Raw genomic sequence first — 26,796 nt, 5'->3', positions numbered from 1 at the left:
GCTTATTTATATAATCTATTCCACTTGTAAAATGCCTTGATTAGTTTGATAATTTCGTTTGTGCATATAAATATTACTGTATAATAAAGTAAAACTTAATGAGGAACTAACTGAAAACAATCTTGTTCGCTTATATATGTTGTTCGATTTCCACAAGTAACTATATATGACTGTTAACGAAAGTAACCTATGGTATTATTGAAAAAAGAATTACGATAATTATTCAGCAAAGAAATTGTCGAAAAGAAAATTTCCTTCAGTGAATTCTGTTGATTTGATTGTTGTTTAAAATGTCTCTGTAAACACTACATCATATTTCTATCAAATCAATCTTACCATATCGTATTACATTATCGAGTACTTAATGCCCTGGTACAGCCGAGAGTAGGGAGAGTCAGCTTTCCCTCTCGAAATGCTCTCATATGGCCACATGCATATAACCACTAACAGGGAAGTTCTACTCACTGTCTTCTCGCAACGAGGATGTTGTTTACGGAATTGAGAGGATGAAAAGCAAATTTCCGGCGCTTTAACCGGGTTGGCGGACACGGAGAGTCCACTTAGGGGAGTTGAAGAACTCTGATTCCAAACCAATCGTGTACATGAGCTCCAGTATCCTGAAGGAACAAATGGTGTATGGACCAATGGTTGGTCACCGACTACTGTGAGACTACATCTCCTGACGTTGCTTCACTGCCTTGTGGATCAGACCCTTTAGGTCAAAGACTCCGGGTGTGGTCCCCTAAGAAAACTAACTGCTCCGGTTTGGGCACCCGATCGGGTTCTCAGCCTTAACATATATCGAATGATTTATGTGTCGCATATCTGTTTGGTACCTCATTGTACCAATGTTTATGTGTTTAAATAAATAAATATCGAAAATACATAAAAGAACAAATTACTGGTGGAAAAATCTGATTTAGTTATTGTAAAAAAACCTGTGATAAGAAAATATAAACGAACTCGGTGCATAATATGTGTAGAATGACTCAATAATATTGTTCTAATCTATGAATGTGTTAAGCAAAATCATTGTTGTTTATTGAATTTTCGGTAGATAATCTTGAATGAATAAATATGTAAAGAGAAAAAGTAAAAAAAAAATATCGTAGGTAAATATACAAAAGGATCTGAAAGGAGAGAAGAAAATGAAAGAATATTGAACAATCACATATACATAAAAATACATATGCAACCAACTTTAATTTGTATTATTATCATCATTATTTACAAGTGGGAGAGTTAAACATCGTTTTCGACGTTTGGCGAGGCGCCGTTTTTGGCTACGACTTAATTGTGTGCACATATTTTCAGATAGCTGATTGATATGCTCAGATCTTATTATTCCATTACAATTTGTTGACGAAGTATTGTTCATATGAATATTTGTACTACTACTGTTATCGTTACTATTATTGGGAGCTATATACTTTAAAGTCGGTTGTAACGGTGTTAATTCATTATTAGTATTATTGTCATTAACATTATTATTATTATTATTATCGTTATTATTATGAATAGTTCGACGCTTTTTATTAGAAGGCGGCTGTTCAAAGTCAGATGAAGTTATTTTCATTTTTAATGGGAAATTTCTATTTGTTTGATTTGACGGACAATTGATCAATATTGATTTCGGTATATTTTCTGTAAGTGATAACCATGACTGATCAATTATCGAGACATGTCGCATAAATACACGATCATTTTGTTCAATTGCATTGTTACATTGAAATTTGTATTCACTACTTGTCACAGCTTCAATGAAGAGTAAACATGGAGGTGGATTATTCAATGAAGATGTGTATAATTGCGATTCTGGATGAATCAACAATTCCTGAGGTGAATTTGTTGACAAATTGATGGTCTTACTTTGTACATATACGGGATGCCGAGAGTTTTTAATCAATCGTTGGGTATCACCTTTGTACATTTTTGACAATTCAGAAAGAATTACAACCTACACGAATGATAAATGAAATAAAATTCAAGTCAAACAAATAATAATCACATTAAATCACCATATAATATTATAAATGATCTATTCGTAATCAATTATATTTGACGGGAATAAATATCCCTGACACAAGGCGAAAGAGGTAATTTTGTTTGATATTGCCACACAATTCCGTTAAAATGTACAACAGTTAAGCTAAAAGGAGTTTTGTGAAGACTGTTGAATTTCCATAGCTTAGATTACAACCCGATCGTAGTTAAACCATTATCAAAAACCACGGAGCGTTGGATAGCTATTTTGTCCTAGCATTGGACTCCCCAACAGTACACACATCCACTATACCATCAAACAACTAACCCAGAACTGACTAGTTTTGGGACGAACGCTTAACCATAAGAACCATGGAGTTAATATCCGATTGAACTTATTACCAAATTCAATTAGCTAGATACTAATAATTATTAAAAGTGACCCCAGTTCGCCGAGTTGTAGTAAACTTGAAGCAGTGAATTGAGTGTCTAAGTAACCGGGGAACATATATTGGTCCCACAATAATCATTAATAATAAAAAACTCAACTTTTAATGAGTCAATGGGTTGGCATGTCTATGTTGGGAATAGTTGGAATATACTGACTAACTGTTTTATAACCATCCAACTTAGATAAACAATTTCAAGTGATATACAAACTTTTATATAAGAAATTTTGGTGAGATTATAATTTATGGATGGCTTTTGAGCGACGCTGAAGTGGCCTTGAGAATATCCACCTACTTACTAGAGCTAAATGAGAGTTATAAATCCGTGTGAAGCATAAGCATTATGATTTACAGTTAATAGTTAGGGTTTCCATTACAAACTAACGTCAGCTAAAGTGCTAAGACGCTCTCTGACCAAACGGATGAGTGAATTTCACGCCGAAATCCAAGACCTGATATCATGAATCTGAGCGGTTTGTCCATAAATTATAGTCTCGCCTAAATCTTATTTTCATTTCTCTACATTATATTTAGAACTTCGTCTTATGTCCAGCCCATTGACTTTTTTAATTATTGTCGAGCAGAGTCAATTATATTAGCTGAAGATTGTTTCGTTTTTGATCCCATACATATATAAATTGAAAACTTATTTAAATATTCGCTAATAAGCAATGCTAACAATATTTACCTGGTCTTGAAAACCTGACAAAAGAAAGGCTTGCACAATTTTTTCTACATTTGTTCCACATGAATGCATATAATTAGTCAATCCTGTACTTTGGGTAATCTGTTTTAGTTGACCACGTACACGTACAGCTGTTTCTAGACGAGATCTGTTTATAAAATTAGCACGACACCATTGAAGCTTTGAATTACGCTTGGACAATTTACATTTTGACGGAGACTGTGTAGAAGAATCTATATTTGATTGAGAATTTTTCGAATTGACTGATTTCTCTGAACGAGCATCTTTAGTAGCTTTAATAAATCCACGATAAACTAAAAGAAGGCTGACGAGGTCACCAGATGGATGACGAAACCGAGACTGAACCTACATACAAGTAGACCATATTACATACATTAGCTAAGATTTAAAAAAGGATAAAAACGTAACATATGATGAGAAGAACAAAAATATTTAATCCAAAATACTTAACACAATTGTATTGCCAATCGTGTCACGAATTTACGATATGAAAATAGAAAGAATATGTGTACGATCAAAACAAAACGAGATGGTTAACTTTCATCTTATAAATGTTTATTGTACATTGTGATCGTGACTCGATTTACTTAACATGTACAGATCTGTATACTTTGTATCCAGTGTTCGTGTAAGGACTAGTGATACTACTACCAGGCTGCCGAAACCGAAATAGATGGAGTAAGGGGTTTGAAACCATGGACTTGCTTGTTTGGAACTTGAATGTTTTAGTCACTAGGCGATCGGTTCACACTCGATTAATTATTATTCTAATCTATTATACTAGCATGTAATCATATCGTTTGCAAGCAAAGTTATTAGTTCATTTATAATAGTAATGTTACGGTTTTCTAAAAGAGTGAATGGCAGTTTCGGCACAAGAGGAAGCTACACTTGTCATCAAATATGAGAATATAAGGATTATAACGTTTGTGCTGAAAATTCTCATTAAGAAACAATTCTTTTCAGGGTACAATAGTTGACCAAACAGCTTGACACTGAGAAGGAAGTTGATGGTAAAAAAAATCCACATTTCTCAACCCATGATTAACTTCGATCTTTTGAAATACATTTTTAATCATATATATCTCGATGTGCTAATGACAATTTGTGCTAACAGTCTTTGTGTATATGAAGACTGTCTGTCATTAGTTTCGTGGTTTTAACGAGGGACCATGGTCAGGAAATTAATAGTGTCGAGAGTTATACAATTAGATATTACCGTGATAGTATTGGGTGATGGTTGTGAATGAATAAGAGCTGAATCACTTTCAATAAAGTGACTTTAAACTGAACCCCATTCATTTTAGCTGACAATTTAACCAACAAAGATGCACTTTTAGGCACCTTCATTTTGTCGAAAATATCGAGTAGAAACGATTGAGTATTGTGTGAATCGAAAAATAACACTCAGAAAAGATCCTATATATCAAGAACAGTAGTATTTTGAGACAAAGATCCTTAAAATTTGTCTGACTATGAGTATAGTGGTTATATATATAAATTTGCGGTTGTATGAATGAAGATAATAAATGATACGTTGGACCAATCAGACATAGGTGAAATGATAAATGAGATGCTGGTGGTCAAAGTCTATTGATCAAGATTTGACATAACTTTCTGAGGAAATAGACATACGCAATTGGTTGAAAATGCGGTTTAATTCATGATATATATATGAATGATGTGTGCTGGTCGCGCTAGTTAGTGAAAGCAAACTACTGACTTTTGGTTTACTTGATCAATTGGTTGGTTTGCGCAAATGTAAAGGAAAAGCTTATATCAGAAACAAACGCAGGCGACCATAGAGCATAACAGCAATACAGTTTCAACTGTGATGTATTCAAAAGACAGACTAACGTAGAGTCATATTTTTTTAAAAAGGGAGAAAAAACTTTACCAAACTTACATCTGAAAATTCATTGCGTTTCTCAACTGGCACATAAAACACAGGACAAACATAAAGCACACTTATAATACTTAGTATTTCGATTAGACAACCTAAATAAGCGGCAGAAATCAATGTTCTGGAAAATCTTGGCTCCAATGGGAAAGCTGACATAAGTCGTCCAAGAACTGTTAGCTTAAATAAATTTAAAAACAATGGAAATCAATAACAATTTACAAGTATATGGTATATGAAAAAATACTAATGGCCTTAAATTTGGCCATTTTTTCTGATCATTAGTTTTAATTTATAACTGTGAAACTTGATGTGAGAATTTATTGAAAAGAATACTGTTTAATTCCTAAGTATTTGTATTTTCCCCCTTGTTGTTGATGTTAAGGTCTGCACAATTGATCAGTAACTAGTAGCACATGTCCATCCTGATTTACTCGATATTCCCATATAGTCATGAGTTTTATCTAAGTCAGGTAGTGACCAGCAGTGGAACCCAAGATGGGCAGTCCGATCTGTTTGGAACTCATCAGATAAGTGTGTTGATATTTACATTGGGACTCGAACACCGTATAAGTACAAAGACAAAAGAAATAAAAAAGTGGTTTGCACTTAAGAGAATATAATACCCAAATCCACCGGGAAGCTAAGCATGAGAAACATAATTTAAACGAAATAAATGAAATCAAACACAAGAAAGCATGAGATGACATTAAACTCAAAATTTAGGGCAAAATAAAGAATAGATGCAATTACACCTCTATGACTAATTATTCTTCCGTTTCAACTTGAAAGCCCGTATATAATAACGTGGTTCAGGTCAACAGTTAGCAAACTTCATGCTTTTACACTGACCGCCCCTTTGACTTTTTGAGCCTTCGACTGACAATGGACGTCTGAGTAGGCGATGGCTAAACACATATTAAATGTATGAGTAACCAATGATAAGACTGACCTAATTATTGTTGAATAACTTACAGAGAGTGGGTAGGGAATTTTTACAGAATCATTTAATCTATTTGAATCCGTGCTAGTTGCCTCTTGAACGCATTCGGAAGATAACGGTTCTACTTCATCATCATTCACTACAACAGCACCTAACTGAAGAAGTAGTTTGATCCCAGCTTCAATAGAGGACGGTTTAGGCGAAGATAGCCATGGAAATTGGGTAGGATTCTAAGTGGAAAAACAACGATCATCTTAATAGATACGAATAAAGCATCAACGAAATCTAACATTGAAATAATAGTAATAAAAGTCTAGTGAAAATTCTCATTTTGACATTTGGCAAGAAGAACGAATAGAACGAAGAAACTTCTTTTCAATTAGCTTTCATCATGGCATTACACTATTTTATATATATGTAGGATTTACAATAGTGGAATAACACTCATCGAGTTGTTGCCTTGCGTAATGATATAATGTCACATTGGTTATATATTCATTACGAAACGCAACTACTAGAGGAGAGTTATTTCATTGCTGTACATCATATATATGTGTGTAGAGCCATGAGGAAAAATTTCTTTGCTCGATTCGTTCTTTTCAGAATGAATGACAAAGAATTTTACTAAATTGCTCGTAGAAAGACGAAAATAACTCCTGCTATTTACCAGGTAGGTAAGGTGTTAACAAACTGATAGTATCTCTCGGTTGTAGCTGGTGGTGATTAAACTTGCTGATTGTGATGAATTGATTGGATTTGATTCGACATATTTGTTGCCAGGATATTTATCATGTCAATACAGTTGGTTATAAAATAATAAACTTAAAAAATTGAAATCATAAAATCGACATTTTATTGTTAACTACATTATTGGTTAACCAAAACGTGGCATCAGTGCTTGAAGTCACTAACTTCTAGTCTGAGCCATGTTGGTAGATGCAGACTACTTGGTTGGGGTCCGCATGACTATCGTAACCAATGGTTGGAGACTCTTGGTGACATGGCTCAGAATCGATCACAATGGCGTCGGTGTATACACTCCCTGTCTTCCCTTAAACTGTGAGATTAAAACCGCTTCATATCTTTCTTTCTACGAACCAATTCTTTCTTCTTGTACTATATCTCTATATGCAATCTTTCTCTTACATATTACTACCTTTGACCTAACCACTGCTATGAATCCGGTGTTCATCTTGTTGTGCTGATGCGGTATGGCAACCTGGACCGATGCACATATGTGCCTGGTCCTACGTTGTAGCTGACTGACTGACTGACTTATTGGTTAACAAAAGTTAAATAATTTCTACAAACAGTCAGCATCTTTAAAGGTGAAGCATCGTTAAAAACAGAAAGATGGGCTGTACAAAATTACTCAAATCTATTACCGCTTGGGGTATAAATTACTAATTAAGGATCTATAAGAAAGCGGTACAATTTCATTTCTTTATTCCATTTTTGACTGCATTTCCATTCATTTATTTATTTAAATACACAAACATTGGTACAATGAGGCACCAAACAGATATGCGACACATAAATCATTCGATCTATGTTAGGGCTGGGATACTGACCGGGTAACCAAACCGAAACAGGTGATTTTCGTAAGCGACAACACCCGGAGTCTTTGACCTAGAGGTCTGATCCACAAGGTGGTGGAGCAACGTCAGGAGATGCCGTCTCACAGTAGTCGGTGACCAATGACTGGTTCATACGCCGTTTGGTTCCTCAGGATCCTGGAGTCCATGTGTATCATTGATTTGGAATCAGGGTTCTTAAACTCCCCTAGGTGGACTCTCCGTGTCCGCCAACCCAGTTAAAGCACTGGACATTCGCTTTTCGTCCTCTTAATTTCATAAACAATATCCTCGCCGCGAGAAGGTAGTGAATAGAACTTCCCTGTCAGTGTTTGTATACATATGGCCATGTGAGAGCATTCGAAGAGGGAGAGTTGACTCTGCCCACCCTCGACCGTACCAGGGCATTTACATCCGACTGCGTGTTTTTACTTTTTGAGATTAAATCAAATCAACTCACTCACCAAGTACTTAAGTATGAGCTGCAGTCTAAGTGTGAGGGTAAATGATGCTGTAGTTAACGAGAACACAGGCGTGGATAACCAAAAGTATATGAATGCAAAATCTGAGAACCATAAAGTAAATACTTCATCTGCAAAATATTCATCAATTGTCTCAGACTTTGTTGTTCCTTCGTTTCCATACCAATCGCTCTCTGTTCTCGTTCTCTTCTCCTCGATTTTTTCAAACTCCAGATGCCATGCATCCCACTTTCGATTGGTGATATATACTACTTATATCTGTCGATATCAGTAGCACACATCACAATACTACTCAAAAACCAAAACTGAAGCAAGAGAAACGGATTCGAACCTCAAGCTTAGTAGATGAAATTTGAGCGTCTTAACCATTAGGCCACAGCTTTATTCTTCTTACCTACAATACTATTACTTATGAAATGAGAAAAAGTATTTTACACTAGTAAGTACTACGGCTAGATTTTATGCTGTTTATTTTTCTGTCAAGTAGCATTAAAACGTACATAAGTGGTTGGGAAAGATACGAAGCGTACATGTATTTCATATATTATCAAATAGAAAAATCGATGGGCACAATGCAAGGCCTAGGTTTTATATATCAGAATAAATAAAGATACGCTTACCTTAGGAAAAATAAAACCTTAAGTATAAGTGTGTGTAGAGGGAAAGATTTAATTTGAAACAGAGTAAAAGTTAGCATTACCCAAAATATCTGCCCAAACCGAGAAAGTCTTTGGAAATGTTTTTAGGTCACATATCTATTTTTATATGTACAAACGGGTTAAAACAATTTGATTTTAGAAAATCTAAGTAAATGTGCAACCATCAAGCATGAGGTGTAACTAGACGATTACTTGATAATAACGAAAATCTTATCAATACTAAACAGTGCAAAGAGCCATTTATGCAATTTCATGAGAATAAAAAGTATGAAAGTAGTATTAATAAGTGTAGAATAGATACAGGTTAACAAATGAATATTTTATATATGCACTGGTACTTTCGGAGAAGGTAAACGTAAAACCTTGAATGTGTTCTTTGTGGGCCTAAGTTAATGCGACTGCCATGTATGTATTCCATGATTACTTCTCAATAGCCTGTTCACAATCACAGTTAAAAAATGTAAGTAATGACTAACTTCGAGGTGCGATTCCAGGGGGAAACCTTAGCTAGTGGAGTCCCACCATGTCGGAAGTGGGACAGTTATTCACTGCATATAGTATGAAATGGTCACTTGATATCGTGAATCCATTATAGCTAAGTATGGACACTATTAAGTACATAGTAGTCTAAAGGTTAGGAGGTCGCGGAGAAACCTAAGATCCTGGCTTTGATCCCCTATGAGGTTGTGAATGTGTACTGACAAGAAGCCCCATACAAAGAAAATAGTTGTCCAGTGCCTTCTGGTTCTCAGTGGTTGTTTAACTAAGATCAGTCCATGATGTAAGCTGTGAGAAATATAATTATTCCAAGTATGTGAAGTGTTATGGTCAATAGGATTAATGTGGTTCAGGTACATGGAACTAAAAGGGTAATATCTTGTTAAGATTTTGGATGTACGCTTTTGTGTGTACAAAATAGAGGTAATCTTATTGTATACATATCATGAGATGAAATAATCATCAGTATACAATGCAAATCATGTGAAATATGCTGATGAATTGAGAATTGTAATTGTTGATATTATCGAAAAGAATGAAAATAATAAAGGTATACATGAAGAATAATATTTACATGTAATCAATATACTCAGATTACAGAATGATTTTTAATGTGATTCAATACTAATTGATGGTTCTATAGGAAAACGAAGTGTTAAAATCTATGGACTAATTTTCTATGTACAAATTAGTTAGGAAAATTTCGATCAAAATAACCAAATCGACCATATATTTAACAAACGAAGATGTAAATACTTTGAAAGTTTCTTTGGTGCTTTATATATGACAGTAAATGGTGAGCAACTTGTTAATTTTATGTGTGACGCCAAAAAGGTGCCGCTCTATGATGCTAAAAATTTCGTACGAATTAGTCCCAATGGTATCATACCAGCTTAATAACACTTTGACGGTCCCCACGTGATAGGGGGTACAGATAATTTTAGGTGGGTGGGTTCTTTCTTTAGCTGATCTAACGACTTAACAAATAACATTCTTACATTTTTAGTCGGAAAAGGGGGGTGTTCGACATAATCAAAATGAGCGCCAGACACAAGTGGGATAGCGAATTAGTGGATATATCAGGGTGTACAGGGGGACCCTTTAGACGGATGTATCCAAATCACAAATGACGCAATTTTAATTGTAGTGCATCTTCTTAGAGCATCTCGATGACTCATTCAACGTCTTTTTTCCAATTATTGAACTGTTTAAGTATTTATGATCTTTTTCTGCTCTTGGAGCTCAGTCAACAAGAGAGCTTGTGAAAGATCAATGGCACGGCAATACCTTCCTGGTATTCATCTTCTTTCGCTACAGTTAACTCAATTAGATGTCTGTGGCCAGTTAGCTACGTTACCGAAAACTTCTAACGTCCCCATGGTCTCTAGAGGGAATGAAATGAAAACTATTAGGAGCAGTTAACTCGTAATAAAAACCATATGAAAGGCATAGTAATTATTTAGTAACTAAACGATGTACACATAAATGATAGTAACAACAATAAACATGACAGAAAATGTGACTTCATAAGAAAAGTTTGTAAGAATACAACTCCAACAACTTACTAGAAATTTCCAAGATTTAAATATCGTTTTTAGGATATCAGAACAATTTTGAACAAGTAAGCAAGTAGATTCCATACACTGACTCAAAATGTGTTGTAAAAACGTTATACACAATACCGTATGTATTAAATACATTAACGATCATAGATTACGAGTAATCTAAAACCATTTACTTACCTTTATATTCATAGATACAAGGTTCAGTAAAACTCCACTAAGTGGAGCTTGCAACATTTGCGGTCTAGGTTGAAGTGGCATATTTTTATATTCTGAATCAGTATATAATCGAAGACAAACACCTGCTGCCTCACGTCCAGCACGACCTGAACGCTGCCATGCTTGTCCTTTGGAAATCCATTGAACACGAAGACATTCAAACCCGGTTTTAGGATCCCAGTCTCTATTAGAATAATTAACAAGAAAAATAACTTACTGAAATTTTTATATACTTCCGTTTTAATAACTATTGAATGAAATGACGATCATCAATGATAATATATATTTTTCCCTTATTCTTTCATCAGGTATAAGTCTGTGTACTTGGCTATGAGTCGCATTCTAAATGTGAAAGCTAGTGATACGCCCTCCAGTCATCCGAGCAGTAGGTGAAGAGCAATTCGAAACTGGGAATTAGTTTATAGAATAGACAGATTAGAGTTAACAGTGGAATTCTGGACTCACTTTTCGCACTATTTAGAACTCGTCAGTTGTATGTGCCTACATTTCAGTGTTGACATTTACAGTGGGTCTCGAAGCAAGTGTTCTCTGCTTCAAATGGCCGACGCGTTATCTACTGAGTCTAGACAGCCAATCATTTGTGAAACGGGTAAAATAACCATATCATTGTTTATAATATTGGCTGACAATGGAATAATCCAAATCCTTTCTAATAATGATACTGAGACATGGTGGTTCAGAGTTGGAACACAACGACTGAGCCACACTATACAGTAAAGACTGATAATTAAATGATTTTATCGAGTGTAAGGTGATAGATCAATGGTTTTGAACAACAACCTACTTTTTAAGGAAACAATAATTGATTATTTTTTTTAGTTTAATTAATCCATCCACAACTTTTTATTTCAATGGCTATATTGAAAGTGAGTTGTATTCTGTATAGTTCAAGAAAATATTGTCCAACTTTTACATAAGTAAACAATCAGTTCCTGATAGAGTTATACTCAGTTACTAACACGTTAGTTATATCATACTATCAATTAACTAGTGAACAACATGTAAGGTTAATATACATATTGAACCTACTTAATTAGTGTTAGGTATGCAGAGGAATATACCAATAATTATCGTGTTAAGTCGAATGGTGTCCTTGGACGTTAAATGTACACTCCCTATTAGTCGATATTTGTTTCACTTGTTAAATATTGTGTAAATGTTGTTTTCTATTTTATGGTACGATGTGGTTTGTTTGTTTGGTATATGAATAGAGTATGTCTGAAATATAACGATTCATAACTCAGAGGCTGTGACTTGCGTTCTAGACTCAACTGGCTGGGCTAGACAGGGAAGCGAGACTAATCGGGACTCTAGGTCGTCATTACGTGTTTTACGTGTCACCAAATCGATCGATATAAACGCTGCGCATCTAACCTGCAGTCACACCCGTTACAACAATTAGGTTTTGGTATTAAAATTTGTTTCATATTTTCACTTCAATATGTTGATATAAAGTAGCATTTAGAATAGACAATGTTTATGTACTAAAGAATGTGATCTAGTATCACGTTTTCTATTAGTGGATATAAATTATGAGGACTGTGAGAAAATAGATCATAATGATTTGTTGAAATTTTCTTAAGAATTAAAAACCATGACCACAAAGAATAGAGCAATAACATTCTAATTAGAAATCATATTAAAATGCGAAAATTGTACTTTTAAAACACTTGAATACAGTAATAATAAAAAGATACTGTGGTGTGTGTTACTTATATTGACATAAGTAGTAGATGATGTTAGTCGTGAACAGAAGGTCTGGCAGCAGGGAGAGAGAGAGACAAGAGGATCGGACAGTAAAGAATGGAAACAGGATGCAATTTGTATGAAAATGCAAGAACAATGAAGTCTGAGTCATTTTGAGACAATTGATGGACATTTTGCAAATTAAGCATTTACTTTATGATTGTTAGATTTTATTAACAAGTTCTGTAATTTTGTGTCAAACACATTCGATTGTTCCCCACTGATGTTCTTGTTCACTACAACACCAATGTTAGTTTATATGGTAATGATACATAGTTGTCCTATACTGAGGTCATGCTAGGACTGACTCAAAATCAATGGCATATGAAGTAATAATTTGAATGAACAAATTATCCATTTGTTAAATAGATTAGCTGTCTTTCTTTTATTTATTATATATTAGTTTACGGTGTATATATGCAATGCATTGAAAGCTTTGCTCTATTAACATACAGTTTGAATTACCTGATTGTTTTCATTTTTCGTTGCCCCTAGGTACCCTGGTACGACCAAGACCCTAAAGAATTTAACCTTCCTCTAGAAATGTTCTTATACGATCATGGGTTTGTAGTCTATTAAACGCTGAGCACTACATTTCTGATAAACAATACTTCCTTATAGTTTAAGGTTGAGTAGGGAAATTCATGTGACTCAGTAGGAAACAAGATAATGGAGAGTGAAAATTCATTGTCAGTTCGTGTTACTTAATCCAATCCTGTTTAAATTAATGTTTGGAGACCTGAATAATTCTTCGGAAAAGTCTTCAGAAGTTCAGAAAAGGCTGGAAAAAAAATACTTCGATTGGAAAGTTGATGGGATACGTGTCATCCTCTGACTGAATAACTACCGATTTTCTTATCAATCTTCCAGAAGGCCAAAAAGAAAAATATAAATATTCTTGTTTTCTATACATAAGCTAACCTTGGAAGTAAAACTTTTTCTTATGCTTCCCGTCTTTTTATCTTCTGTTAGGAACTCAGATAGGAAATCAGTGTTACATATATACGTATATATCAATTATCATATCGACTTAATTGTTTATATCAGTTCGTAAAATGAATTAATTTCATTGATTAGATAAAAACTGTATAGCAATAAAAGGAACAATGTGACTAGTAGTTGAAGAAGATTAAAAAACGGTCTTTTTAACAAAAAGAAGTGACAGAAACGATTATATATCGATTAGAAGAAGCCTACTTTATTTTTGCGCGCCCACAATCTATCACATAACGTACACCTGGGATGGTGATGGATGTTTCTGCTAAATTTGTACTGACAATCACTTTACGCGCATTCTAGATTAAATGGCAAAGAGAAAAGTGAAACATATTGAAATGCAAGGTGTTGATGTGTAGTACTGATTATAATAACAATAGTTATGAAATCATAAACTAATCCGAGGAGGTTTTTCAACGGCTTGATCTTTGAGAAAAAACTCAGAATCTGTGAATACATGTTCAAGTCATCAATCTGGAATCTTTAGACTACGAACAGAAGCTTCTAAACCAATTTGGTTTAGAAATACATATACTCACATGGTTAACCACTGCGTTAAAACACTTTCATTGTTGGTAGTAGTAATAAAAAATAATACGTAATCAATCAATCTGCTCAGTGGAATTACCTAGTAACTGAACAACATATAATATATCCAAGAACAAACACATCAAATCACGATCTCAAGTGAGACTATAGATTATGAGAACTGGAGATTATAACAATCGTTAACGATTTATAATTGATTCATTTCACTAATCAACCGTACAAACATATATTTGACAATCCAATAAGTTAATATGATCCTCAATATGGTTGTCTCTTTTTATGCTACAATAATAAACACGGAATGCTGCTTATTTCCGTGTTTGTGATTGATGTTTTGAGTATTCATTTCATGTAAGTACATCTATTTAAACAAAACGTATGTTCTTCCCAGTGTGAATTTATAAGAATGCTACTGATGATTAACTGTGAAAACTAAAATCATATTGTGAATAGCTGACCAATATACCAAATTATGAATTTAGTTAGTTGAAAGAAGTTGGTAATAAACCCTGGATATGCATTTTATGATGGTTAGCATTCATTAAGTTTCAATAGTAATCGCAATAGAGAGTGAACTATTGGTACTTCTAATTGGATTCAAACTCGCATCACTCATTGTTACAATGAAAAACATGTATCAATCAACTACTCAGAAATAACTCTTGATTGGAAACAATTCAACATATTTTCAAAGTTGAATTCACGAGTCGATCTAAGCTAGATCACGATTGAAAACCTGGAAGCACTGGACGGTCGTTTCTTCCTAGCATGAGACTCCTTGGCAGTGCGTGTCCTGCATGCGGAACTCGAACCCAGGGCCTTCGGTCTCGCGCGTGGACGCTTAACCTATAAACCACTGAGCCGATATACAACAGTGAAGGGTTGAGCAAGATCAAGGACCGATTGAAATTAGACATTAACACCTTTGAATGCAGGCTCAGTGGTCTGGAGGTTAAGTGTTCGCGCGCGAGAACGAAGGTCCAAGGTTTGAGTCGCACGTGCTAGATCGTGGGTGCACACTGACGAGGAGTTCCATGCTTGGACGAAATGGCCATCCAGTGCTTCCAGGTTTTCAATAATGGTCTAGCTTAGATCGACTCGTGAATTCAACTTTGAAAATACTACAATCTCCACAAATCCACAATACTGATAATCTAACATTTTCTTTTTATTGAGGAAACTAATAACTAGAATTTAGTGAATAATCATTACAATTTAAATTAATAAAATATATTAAACTTTTTTTTTTCAGTCCAATTATATCTCTAAAAACACCAACTTTATTTTCATCGTAGTACAATGAAAAACAAAAATCTTCTAGTATAGACTACTTACATTATCACAAAAATTTAATGCTTTCAACTGTTGGATCTGAGGTAATGATGAGAAAAGTGGAAATACTACAAGTCTGTTTTTAGTTGAATCTATTTGATCAATATTTGTTGAATGAGATAATTGTTTGATTAAGGAACAACATCGCATAATCTCTTCTTCACCAGTTAGAAAAATTAAAATACCACGGTCTAAAGGAGAATTCTTTGAATTGTGAATCTATTAAGGAAAAAACAGTAACAGTACAAAAAAAATTAGAGTTTAGACAAAAAATCCTCAGCATAAATGAAGACAACATATATGAGTGAATAATATTGTTGACAAATACATCTTCATCAGGCTTTACTTCAATATACAGAAATATTTATAAGCATATATGAAAATATTTGATCGACCAAGATAATTTATGAGTCAATCATAACAATGAAGTAGATTACGAATATTTGCACTTGGCTTTGAGCACACTAACCATGTGGACTAATGATAATAAACCTACTGGGAAAACCAAAATAGCTGGAGAAGAGGTTGGAACATACCGAGTAATTTAACCACCAAACCACCGACAAAACAACTTAAGTGATATTGTAGTGAACCAGAACATAGGTGGGGACAATCTAACGTATTTGAACGCAAAATTACAGAATATTTTAGTAAAATCTGAGAACCATACAGTAAATACTACATTTGCAAAATGTCAATCAATTGTTTCAAACTTGACTGTCCCTTTCGTAAATATTAGTCAATCGTCTCGGACCTTATTGTTTCTGCATTTCCATACTAACTGCTTTGTGTTCCCGTTCTTGCCTGCTCGATCTTCTGGACCTTCTGCTGCCAGGCATTATATTCCTAGTGTTATATACTACTTATGTCGGTATAAGTAGGACACACCACAATATTATTCGAGAACGTTCAGATGTGAAATTTACTAATCGTGCCTGTTAAGACTGAGAGACCTTGACTGGATAAAATGTACCTACCTTAACCTTGGCGTCTGTATGCAAATAACATGAAGACACTTCTAAGACAAAAATTAACCAATGAAAAATAACATTGTATTGAGCTTTTGAAATTCTATCTGTGTCAATAACTGGCATGTTAGCCATGTTTACACAATATTCTCACTGAGGTGTTGGCCGAAGTATAGTAAGTGGAAGAGAATCCATAGTGAAATAGTCAACGTTCAATTACCAAGTTGCAAAGGTTGAATCCTGCCTTATGTTCTTCGCCTTGGGTGTCTGACATGTTAAGTCAGTATAGACACATCTTGCCTGTGCTCACATGCTGTTTCAAGGCAACAGATTATGGACGAGGGACGATATTTGAGGAGGCTGATTAAACACCTGGTCGGAATCTCGGGCTGCATGTTCTTTTCTAGATCAGAAGGATAATCCTACATATACCTGTAATTTGTGTATATTCCGATTCAGTTAGGCAATCAAACCTTCACACTCGTCCTAGTCTTTTCATGTGCAGATTGGGTTTGGGATACCGTACAAAGTGCACATCGTAACTAAATCGGACCCCAAAACACAACAGTGACTGAGAGTTCCGCTTAAAGACTAGCACACGAATATGTGCTTAGTCACTGGGTTGCAACAACGGACTAAAAATAAAACGGTATTGCCAAAGTCGGAAATATACTTACCCGAATACAAACAGAAGCTGCATCCGCCACATAATCTGTTAAAGACTGAGAAACATTTAAGATCTTTATAGGATGCCGTCGACCTTCTATGTATACAACTTGAGTATGATCTGGGCCAAGGAAATTTAAAAAAGGCGTTGGATCGATTGTAGCTGACATAACAATGATCTAAAAAACAAGTGAACATGAAACATACTTCGTCAGTGATACTCAGCGCATTGACAACTATTTTATCTAGGGCTATGAATCACTCTATAATTAGGAAATATAGAGGAAACTACTCGGGATAAAATGACTTAACAAATGCTAGTCAATCCAATAGATAAACTGAGCTCATGAAAACTTTAAAAAATTTAGAGTAAATCAATGTTGCTTCCTTCAGAACAAACCCAATCTGCTGAATTATACTTGTTTCATCCCCATTCTCATCGTTCGAAACATTTCTAGAAGCAATCAAAAGTTAAGATTTTGGTCGCTACACTGTTTTGCACCTAATCGTCTCTATGATCATTTAGCATTTTGACAAGGAAAATATGTCGTAGATGGATGTCCGGTGGGTAAAGTGTGATCTAATGTGGAAATCAGATCACAGACAGCCACAACTGAGTGTGCAAACACATAGTTTTGGTGCAGTAGTTATCCATCAGTACCACATAAATCTGTTGGTACACGAGGGCAAAGCGCTTGAAAGCCTTCCAGTAAGTAACATTTACTGCTTGTTCTTTATGAAGTTCATGGCGGACAGCATAATAGTGGCCTAATTTAATTAACTATTGGGGAAACCATTTATAAATGTCAAGAACAAATATCGACATGAGATGACATGTATGAAATGAAAGTCAACAAAAAATCTGGTATTAAATATCATGCCTCTTAGAACATGTCAAGAAGCATATTTTTAACCCAAATTTAACAACTCTTTAATTGCAAGCAAGTTTTATGAGGTAACCTATGCAGAATTCATGACCGATAAGATAAGCCTAAACTATATATACAACCATAACTGTTTGAATACTACAATTTTAAAAAAATCACATCAGGGTTCAGCCTGAATACCTGGTGCATATCAAGATTCAGGGAAGCATTAATGATGTTTTGCGAAGTGCTTTCGGAAACTGATTTTAGAATCATACATTAAGATGTAATATAGTTAAACCCGGCTCTATCGATATTTAGATTTAAGTAACAAGGTGGAAAATCTAGTATTTAGATAAGAAATACACTAATAATCCACAAGTCAAAATGAACTATGTAACAGGCTTAACTGGATTACTCTAGTCTTTCTTAAAACAAATTAGTTTATTTGTTTCCGTCTGATACGTTTATTGCTTTACTGATATTAGTTTGAATTTCAGTGAGCATTTCCAGAATAATGACATAACTATCATTGTAGATCATTCAGATCTGAATAATTTTAATATTTCATATACCTATTGGGTTAGAAAAGAAAAAATCGAATGTAATCTAGTGAATAAAGTTATAAGTTACGAGACATAGGTCTTTTTGTTCAAAAACCATTAACCTACTATTATATTTTTGAATTGTGGTCATCAGTATGATTTAAGTTACTTATTTTGTCCTATTCGAAACTCGTTAACTGGATGGATGTATCTGCATTGGAATATTTACGTTCAAACAGTAATTTATAACCTTACATATATATATATTTCCCAAGAGAAAAACTAATTAGGACCGTTCAAGTTATAGTCATAAAGTACACCGAAGAATCTTCATAGTATTTTCCATTCAGTAGCAGAGACTCATACCGTTTCATCCAATATTAAAACGCTTAGAAAATGAAGAAGACTTTCGGTAGATACTGATTTGCATCATATTTTCAAATGATATTGATTTTCAGTTGAAAACTATGCATTAATCGATCAATTGCCTTGAATGTCTATGGAAAAATGATAATCTATCAAATAAATATAAGGTTACAGAGTAGTGTGGTTTTCGCATAAACGGAATTATTAAATAAATAGACTTACCTTTAACAAAGGAAGGAACTTTTTGTTATTTTGAATGTCTTTCCTTATACCATTTAATTTACTAGGCAGAAGGGTATTATTAGGATTTTGTTGAAGAGAGTGAAGTTTTGAACGTCTTTTCGCCGCGGATAAAACTACTCCGAATAATATATCAGTATTCAAACTGCGTTCATGAGCTTCATCCAAAATAATAAAACGATAACGCGAGAGATTAGGATCTAGGATAGCTTCACGTAATAGCATACCATCAGTCATATATTTTAAATGTGTGGACTTTTCATTTGACATATCTTCAAACCTTACACTATAACCAACTGGTCCGATGCCAACAGGACCACGGTCCATTTCATCTGCAACACGTAGTGCAACACTTATAGCAGCGACACGCCTAGGCTGAAGTAGCAGAAAAAGGATGGACTATGGAACTAAACAATTATAAATATAAGTAATGGCAGAGTATATGGTGACGTATATTCAGTGATTTTTGTAACGACAAAATAAAAACCGCATTTTTTCTCTAGTTTGTCACAATTTATATGTAACTACATTTTTATTCAATATCTATTGTTTTTCTGTATCACTTGTTTAAAAACGATTATAATTGTTTGGATACACATATATTCTACCGCGTTGGTTGAAATATAAAACGCTATCTCCGCCGTCTGTTCTTCTGCTTTATTGGCCACGACCTTTTATTGAAAACTATAATAGTGTTATAACGTCCTTTTAGGCCTTCCTACAATACGTTGGAATATTGGCCTGGATTATTATTAAATAATACTATTGGATCCAGTCTTTCTCATTACGCCGTCGGTGCCATAACGTGCAGAGGAATCTTCGTTAATCTAGTGAACTCATTTGTGGTTATCTCAGAGAGCAGCTTACAAGTAACATTCATTTCATAATAACTGTTATTACCTTGTTGTTTAATATACAATTTGTATTCTAACTGTAATTTGTTAACTTTTGGTTTTACTCACAGACAGACACCTAGGGTTTTACTGTTAATTCTTTTGGTATATTATTAATAACCTTGAGTATTGATATATCTTGAATGAGCTCTTTTACTGGGATCCACCACAAGTACTTAAACTAGCCTTGTAAGTCGAAAACACATATAAACCAAGACAAACCATGATAAGCTTTACACAAACAACTAGCAAGTTTCCCATTGTCTCCATTTTAACAGGGCACATTATAGGCACATTCCAGATACAGAACTTTATGGACGTAATTTTATTACTAAACGTTAGGATGTAAGATATTAAATGAACTAAGTATACAAATGAGTGAGTTACATTTTCTTCAGACGTATATACGTACATACTGATATTAGGGATTTATTTCAGACACTACAGTGCCTATTACTTTGAAGCAGGATTCTTTAACATTGGTGTTATAGCAGCGAATGCTCCGAAGTTTGCCGCAATTAATGAAAACGCTTCAAAAAACGAGAAGTTACATATCAATAATTTTCTATCACATAGATAACTTTTAGAGCCAACGGGATAACATAATAATAATATGCACGTTTCTGGTTATTACAAAGAATGAAGTCATTTAGTCACTAGATTCACATGTATTATACCGTCTTTTATGTAATCTACGTATGTTATCCTGTTGGCTCTAAAAGTTGGCTATGTGATAGCAAATTATTGATATGTAATATGCATGTTTCTGGTTATCAACCAAAGGACGCGTTTACTGCGCAGCAGTTCGTTCCGTCCTACTTTATGGCAGTGAAATATGGCCGGTAAGAGTAAAGGATATTCGTAGGTTACTAGTTTTGATCATAGGTGTCTTCAAAACATTGCTCGTATACCCTGGGATCATCGAGTAAGTAACGCAGTTGTTAGGAAACGGGTACTAGGTAAGGATGTCAAATCCATTGATGAAGTAGTGAAACTTCATCAGTTGAGATGGCTGGGACGCGTGTTACATATGCCCAACCACTGACTGCCTTGACGTGCGATGTTCAGTGGTATAGGAATAGGTTGGAAGAAAGCTAGGGGGCGGCCAGACCAAAACATGGCACAAATCCATGAAGTCACTGACTCGTGGTCTGAGTCATGTCGGTAGGTGTAGACTATCTGGTTGGGGACCGCGAGATGATAGCAACCGATGGTTAGAGACCCTGAATGACATGGCTCAAAATCGTTTGCAATGGCGCAGGTGCATTCACTCTTTGTGTTCTCCCAAATTCTAATCTTCTGAATTCTTCATATCCCTTTTTTCCTCTTTCCAAATTTATTTCACTGTATTATACTCTTTGAATAACATCTCCAAACACTAATCTTCCCGATTACTGCTTATACTCTTACTACCTCTACCACTACGGGATTTGAATTGACAACTGTACTTCTGTGCTAATGTGGGATGTACGTACGTACGAAGTTCTACGTTGTTACTGACTGACTGACGTTTCTGGTTAGAACGTAAAAATAAAGATTAAAGATTTTTTGTCCCACTCACTTTGAAGCAGAGAAATTTTCTTTAAACAACGGTAGTCAGTTTTACTAATTAGACTAATCAATAAGCAAACACTAGCTGTAACAGACAAGCATATCTTAGATCATTCGAGCATCAATTAGAAAATTCTAATGCAATTGTAGGAATCTAAACGGCTGCGTATTGAACTATTAGTTTGTCAAGAAGACAATCCCAATGGGAGGTGAACACAATTTAGAGTTGAATGAAAACATATTCAAGAGCTACCCAGTGTTATAGGGGTAATTTCACTAAACGTCTCTGGAAGAAAATTCACATGAGTACTCAGTACCTGTCAAATTGCCTACACAAAGCAATTATAGTAATAATCATTATTAAATAATTAATCACAATTAAACAGTACTGCACGATTACCTGAGTTATTGCAATAATCCCCTCATTAGTTAAATTCTTTTCATATAAAAACTGAGGAATCTGGGTAGTTTTACCAGACCCTGTTGACCCAACAATAACACAATGTTCAATTTTCATAATAGTATCAATCAATACATCTTTATGTTTCCACACAGGTAAGGATTGTCTAGTCTGCAACAGTTCACTTTGGTTTACAGGTTTCTTTGAAGCTGCTAAAGTAAAGTATGAACTTTACTAACGGTCAGATGATAATTAAAGACTAGGGAAAAAATAATAAGGGCTTGATATCTCCAAATATAAAGCAAGGTTTAAAGTGAGCTTCACTACATAACTACTAACTCTCACTCGACCACTAGGCATGAACGGTAAACTTTAACGTAACACAATTAATATGAAAATACGAAAGTTAGTAACTGTGCACTCTTTTCGTCAAAGCGGGTAAAAGCCAAATGGTATTGTACAAGATTGGACGAAATTGAACGACAATTTTACTTCTGATGATTTGATGACTAGAAAAAAGGAAAAGTGCAACCATGTATAAGTCAATGGATCAATAATCCCTGTATATGTTGGTAATAAGTTGGTTTATGGGAACACAGAATACGGTGAAATTGAAATACGTAGACTTTGGCGTGAAATCCGATTCTTCGATCAATGAATTACAACTATTATCAACTGATTAGATTAAAACATAGACGAGAGAAACTGATCACTTCTAAAACATCGCAATGCAAAGATCTGTAAGTTAAAAAGGCAGTGTTATTTACATAATGAAATAGAAATCGGCCAGTCATGATAAACACAGATTTTGAGACAAATTGATGTTAGCCCGGGTAATAAGGAGATAACAGGACTTATCTACTAACAATGAAACTGAAATTTTTTGGATACCTATCAACCAAAGTGATTGTACCAGTCACTAGACGTATGGGAGACTTGTATGAATTTGTAGTTGCTGTGTTAACTATAAAAATTATTTTTCAGTCTAAACAAATTTTTCCACTGACAAACCATAACGATCAAAAGCTCAAAGAATTGCAAATCTTCAAATATGAACTTGTGTAAAAAGGTTCGAGTTATTGTCCGAGGGATATAGATACCACGCGGCTCGTCTAAGGGAAGAGATATTCGTGTTTTTATTTATCTGTTCCTGAAGAAATGACGAAAATCGCCCAATTTAAAGAAAATCCACTCTTTTAATATAAGTACTAGTCAACAATAACAAAATTGTTTTTTTTTATTGAAAGCGAGTTTAATTCGAAAATCGCTTCGAAAATTGTTTTTAAAGTAAACTGAGGAGTCATCAAACAGGTTGACAACCACACCGAATGTACAACCACTGGTCTAGGAAAACACGTAGTGCTAGCATCTGTACAGTCTGATGCTGATGTTAAACAATAATATTTAAGGTTGAAAACATCATGACGTTCATATTTTAGTGTGCACGATGATTTACCTGGTAATTCAACTCGCTACACAAGTGCGATCTCAGTAGGACTACAATTTACGGACGACTTTTGAGCGACACCAAGGTGACCCTGAGCATGTCCACCTAATAACTAGGACAAAACGAGGGTTATGAACTAGTGGGAGGAATTAGAATTATGATTTACAGTTGATGGTTAGGGTTAGGAGTTAGATTTAGGTTGTTCATCATGAACTGACATCAGATAAAAAGCTAAAACGCTATTTCGTCAAATTGTTGAATGAGTTCCGCGCCAAAATTCAAGACCTGTTATGTTATATCTGATCGATTCGTCCATAAACTATAGTCTTGCCGCAATCTCAATACGAGACAACCAGGACTATCAAAATATTATGAAAAACCGCGATAAAAGGAGAATACCTGTTCTAAGTGATGTTCCTGAAATATATATATATATATATATATTCATAACCTAAACAAAAAGCAGTGGAATGCATAGGCAAGCTCGAAGGAATGATATTTATTAAGAAACCTTAGTGTGAATTTATCTGATATTGCATCGAAATAACGTTGTTTATCCGGCCCCGCAGATTAGTAGAACATCTCTAAATTAAAACCTTAAAATTCGAATAAGTCGACAGAGGATACAAACGTTGGTTCGTATGGACTAAATTTTTAAAACATTTAGGATGTTCAGAAGTTACTTTGGAAAGTTATGACGAACACAATAACTGATTACATGAAAAACCAAGCCAAAGTATCAGCGTAGAAAAGTTAGACCTCTTTACTCTGTCCTACGGCAGATTAAGAGGCAACCTGGTCTTGATGTATACAATAGTAAGAAGTAATTTCGAGTTTTCATTTGATCCCACCAGATCGGACAACTCAGAGGATATTGAAGGTGAGTAGAAGAGCTAAGAACGAACATATAACCCATGGCACACACATTTTCACACCGTGCCGTAAATTCTGGGAACCCGCTACGCGGAGCAGTGGTATATGCACCCTTAATCGACTTATTCAACAGAAGACTAGACACAGAAGCCACTAGGAAAGAAATAACATGTGCGGTAGGCCTTCTGTCCTTACTACACGAGTCTGAACCCGTAGAATTTAACCCATGGAGAACGCTGACGAAAACCTCACAGAAAAATGCAACCTAAAGAGAATAAATTCTACAACAATTAGAGGACTGGACTAATTTTCGATAAAACGAACAACATACTCTTCATCTCATGAGGGTGGCGCACAGAGGTGCATTTGGCGCTAACATGTATGACCTTGAAAAGGACAGATCAATTCAAATAATCCGAAAAGTTCCCAGTCGTTGTATATAATGGTTTTTATGATACCGTAGACATGTAGATAATAGTAGTAGATCACTAGTGAGCACTATATTTTTGTTTCTTCAAGAACAGTGTTGCTCACCCGGAACAAATTCAAGGTTTCAAATAGTTTCAAATTGTTAGATGAATATTTCGCTTAACAGGCTACTGTATTTATTAACAGTCGACCACGGATGCCTGCAGATAGGAACTTGGGTATATTGAAGGATAAAAGAGTAAAAATTACCGGTAAATCACAAAGATACTGTTCTTAGTCCTTAAGAATATCGAAGGTGCCACAAGTATTCGGAGTTTGACAACGCTTTAACCAGTAACACCTTCTAATATGAAGCGTATCCACCAAGTGAAAATCAAAAGACAGAAACGAGGGGGTTTGAAGATATATTTGATAGGCTATCAATATATCGAGGATCGTCTGATCTACTCTGGCTAGCGATTGCAGGGGATGTTGAGCACGGCGTTCCCACTCGTGATCCGGTGCGGATGCATTACCAAGCGCCTTCAGCTAGGCGAGTCCATTGAAACCAATGTGGTCAGCATCCAATGTCCAAGACTTACAGAGCTATTTATTTTGGGGATTTATTTACAGCTACAATATGCCATGTTTTCTCTCAAAGGACTCCTAGGAAGTGGTTTGGACTAGTTCATCAGGCACGAATTCCAGCATTTGACTAATCTTACGGTACAGAAGGTATGTTTACTGTCTGTTCGGCTGTGTTTTGTCTCCGATTTCTGCTTACTACTGTAGATCACGAACGTAGGTGATCAATGTCGAATGATTAGGGGTCTATCAGAGTTAGACGGGAATGAAGTGACGAACCAGCTAACGTCGAAGTCACACCTTGCGTTCAACACCTTACGCTGATTACCTCATTGACGTATCAAGGTACTATAGATACTTTGAAGACTGTACAATACAAAGGACGTTATTACAGAAATATATTAATTAAAGTAGATACAAACGAATGTAAGACCACCATCGCATGGGGCAGTCCAGGGCGTACAATCAATTGATGAGCGTTGGTTACCCTTGACCTTGACGGGGATCGATGATCTGTTCGATAATCAGTGACCCAGCTGCAGGATGATTTAGCTAGGGTTCAGTGACATTTCACTGGCTCTACACTATCTCAAAGGCTTGTGTTGGGATTGAGCTTAAATGGGTATTTAAGGGAATGCTCAAAAGTATTTAGGATGTTGTATACCAGTATAAGATCACCTCAAAGACGCATGCACTCTAACGAGTAAACGTTCATTGATTAGAAGCGCTTTTCATAAGAGTATAGAGCATGATTCTTCTGATATGTTTTTTATAAGACAAGCTGTCACCCATTTGTTGAAACAAACATGCTCAATTAATGCGTAGGTAAACTACATGGATGGTGGAAAAGAGCCAAAGATATAAGTATTCACAGATCTATCAACCTTATTACTACATAGTGAAGACTGGAAGCACTTTTGTGAATGTTAATTTATCTACAGATTTTCTCTTGTTGACATGAAATGAATTTATTTCCTGAGTCTCTAATGCCTGCGTTCATTCTCGACCAGAAAAATTATTTCATTATGAGTACTACAGAAGCTCGCATACTTGGGTATGACAATGAATGAAGTCGCTGATATACTCTTCGCCCGCAAATTCATTGGTAAATAGATAGTCGCTTCCACCAGAACCAACTCACGTAATGGTAGGATCAAAGTAATGAATCGAAATGTATCGGAATACGAAGCCCAACTTTTACGCATTTGCTATTGAAGTCCATTGATCGATGTGAAGTTTCAGAGATTGCTTTATGTTAGGATCTTGCTGATGCAAAGAGGCTTTATTTTCACATGAGGGTAAAGTATTCTCTGTGAAACCTCGATATTGTCAGTGGCCTTGACAATACAGTCTTAGTGTCTAGGTTCAT

General features: G+C 35.1%; 1 protein-coding gene across 3 annotated transcripts; it reads right to left on the bottom strand.

Moving 5' to 3' along the window:
• Positions 1 to 599: 599 nt before the first annotated feature.
• On the bottom strand, positions 600 to 26,632 carry DHX33_1 (putative ATP-dependent RNA helicase dhx33; the record flags this gene model as incomplete). Of its 3 annotated transcripts, none has more annotated exons than XM_012940624.2 (11): positions 600 to 1,957; positions 3,121 to 3,483; positions 5,045 to 5,218; positions 6,014 to 6,211; positions 10,937 to 11,159; positions 13,940 to 14,037; positions 15,623 to 15,838; positions 17,265 to 17,432; positions 19,253 to 19,645; positions 22,115 to 22,323; positions 26,569 to 26,632. In XM_012940624.2, 11 exons carry the CDS (start codon positions 26,630 to 26,632, stop codon positions 1,202 to 1,204), a joined length of 2,862 nt encoding a protein of 953 aa, XP_012796078.1. In that variant the 3' UTR covers positions 600 to 1,201. The 3 variants fall into 3 exon arrangements, with proteins under 3 accessions (XP_012796078.1, XP_051075397.1, XP_051075398.1); XM_051209914.1 differs by lacking the exon at positions 26,569 to 26,632 and adding an exon at positions 24,766 to 24,830 and having other exon boundaries at positions 22,115 to 22,623; XM_051209915.1 differs by lacking the exon at positions 26,569 to 26,632 and adding an exon at positions 24,766 to 24,804 and having other exon boundaries at positions 22,115 to 22,326.
• Between the last annotated feature and the right edge of the window lie 164 nt (positions 26,633 to 26,796).

The sequence above is a fragment of the Schistosoma haematobium genome, chromosome 1 (genome assembly GCF_000699445.3).
Source record: "Schistosoma haematobium chromosome 1, whole genome shotgun sequence".
Classification (NCBI taxonomy): domain Eukaryota; kingdom Metazoa; phylum Platyhelminthes; class Trematoda; order Strigeidida; family Schistosomatidae; genus Schistosoma; species Schistosoma haematobium.
This window is presented reverse-complemented; position numbering and strand designations above follow the sequence as displayed.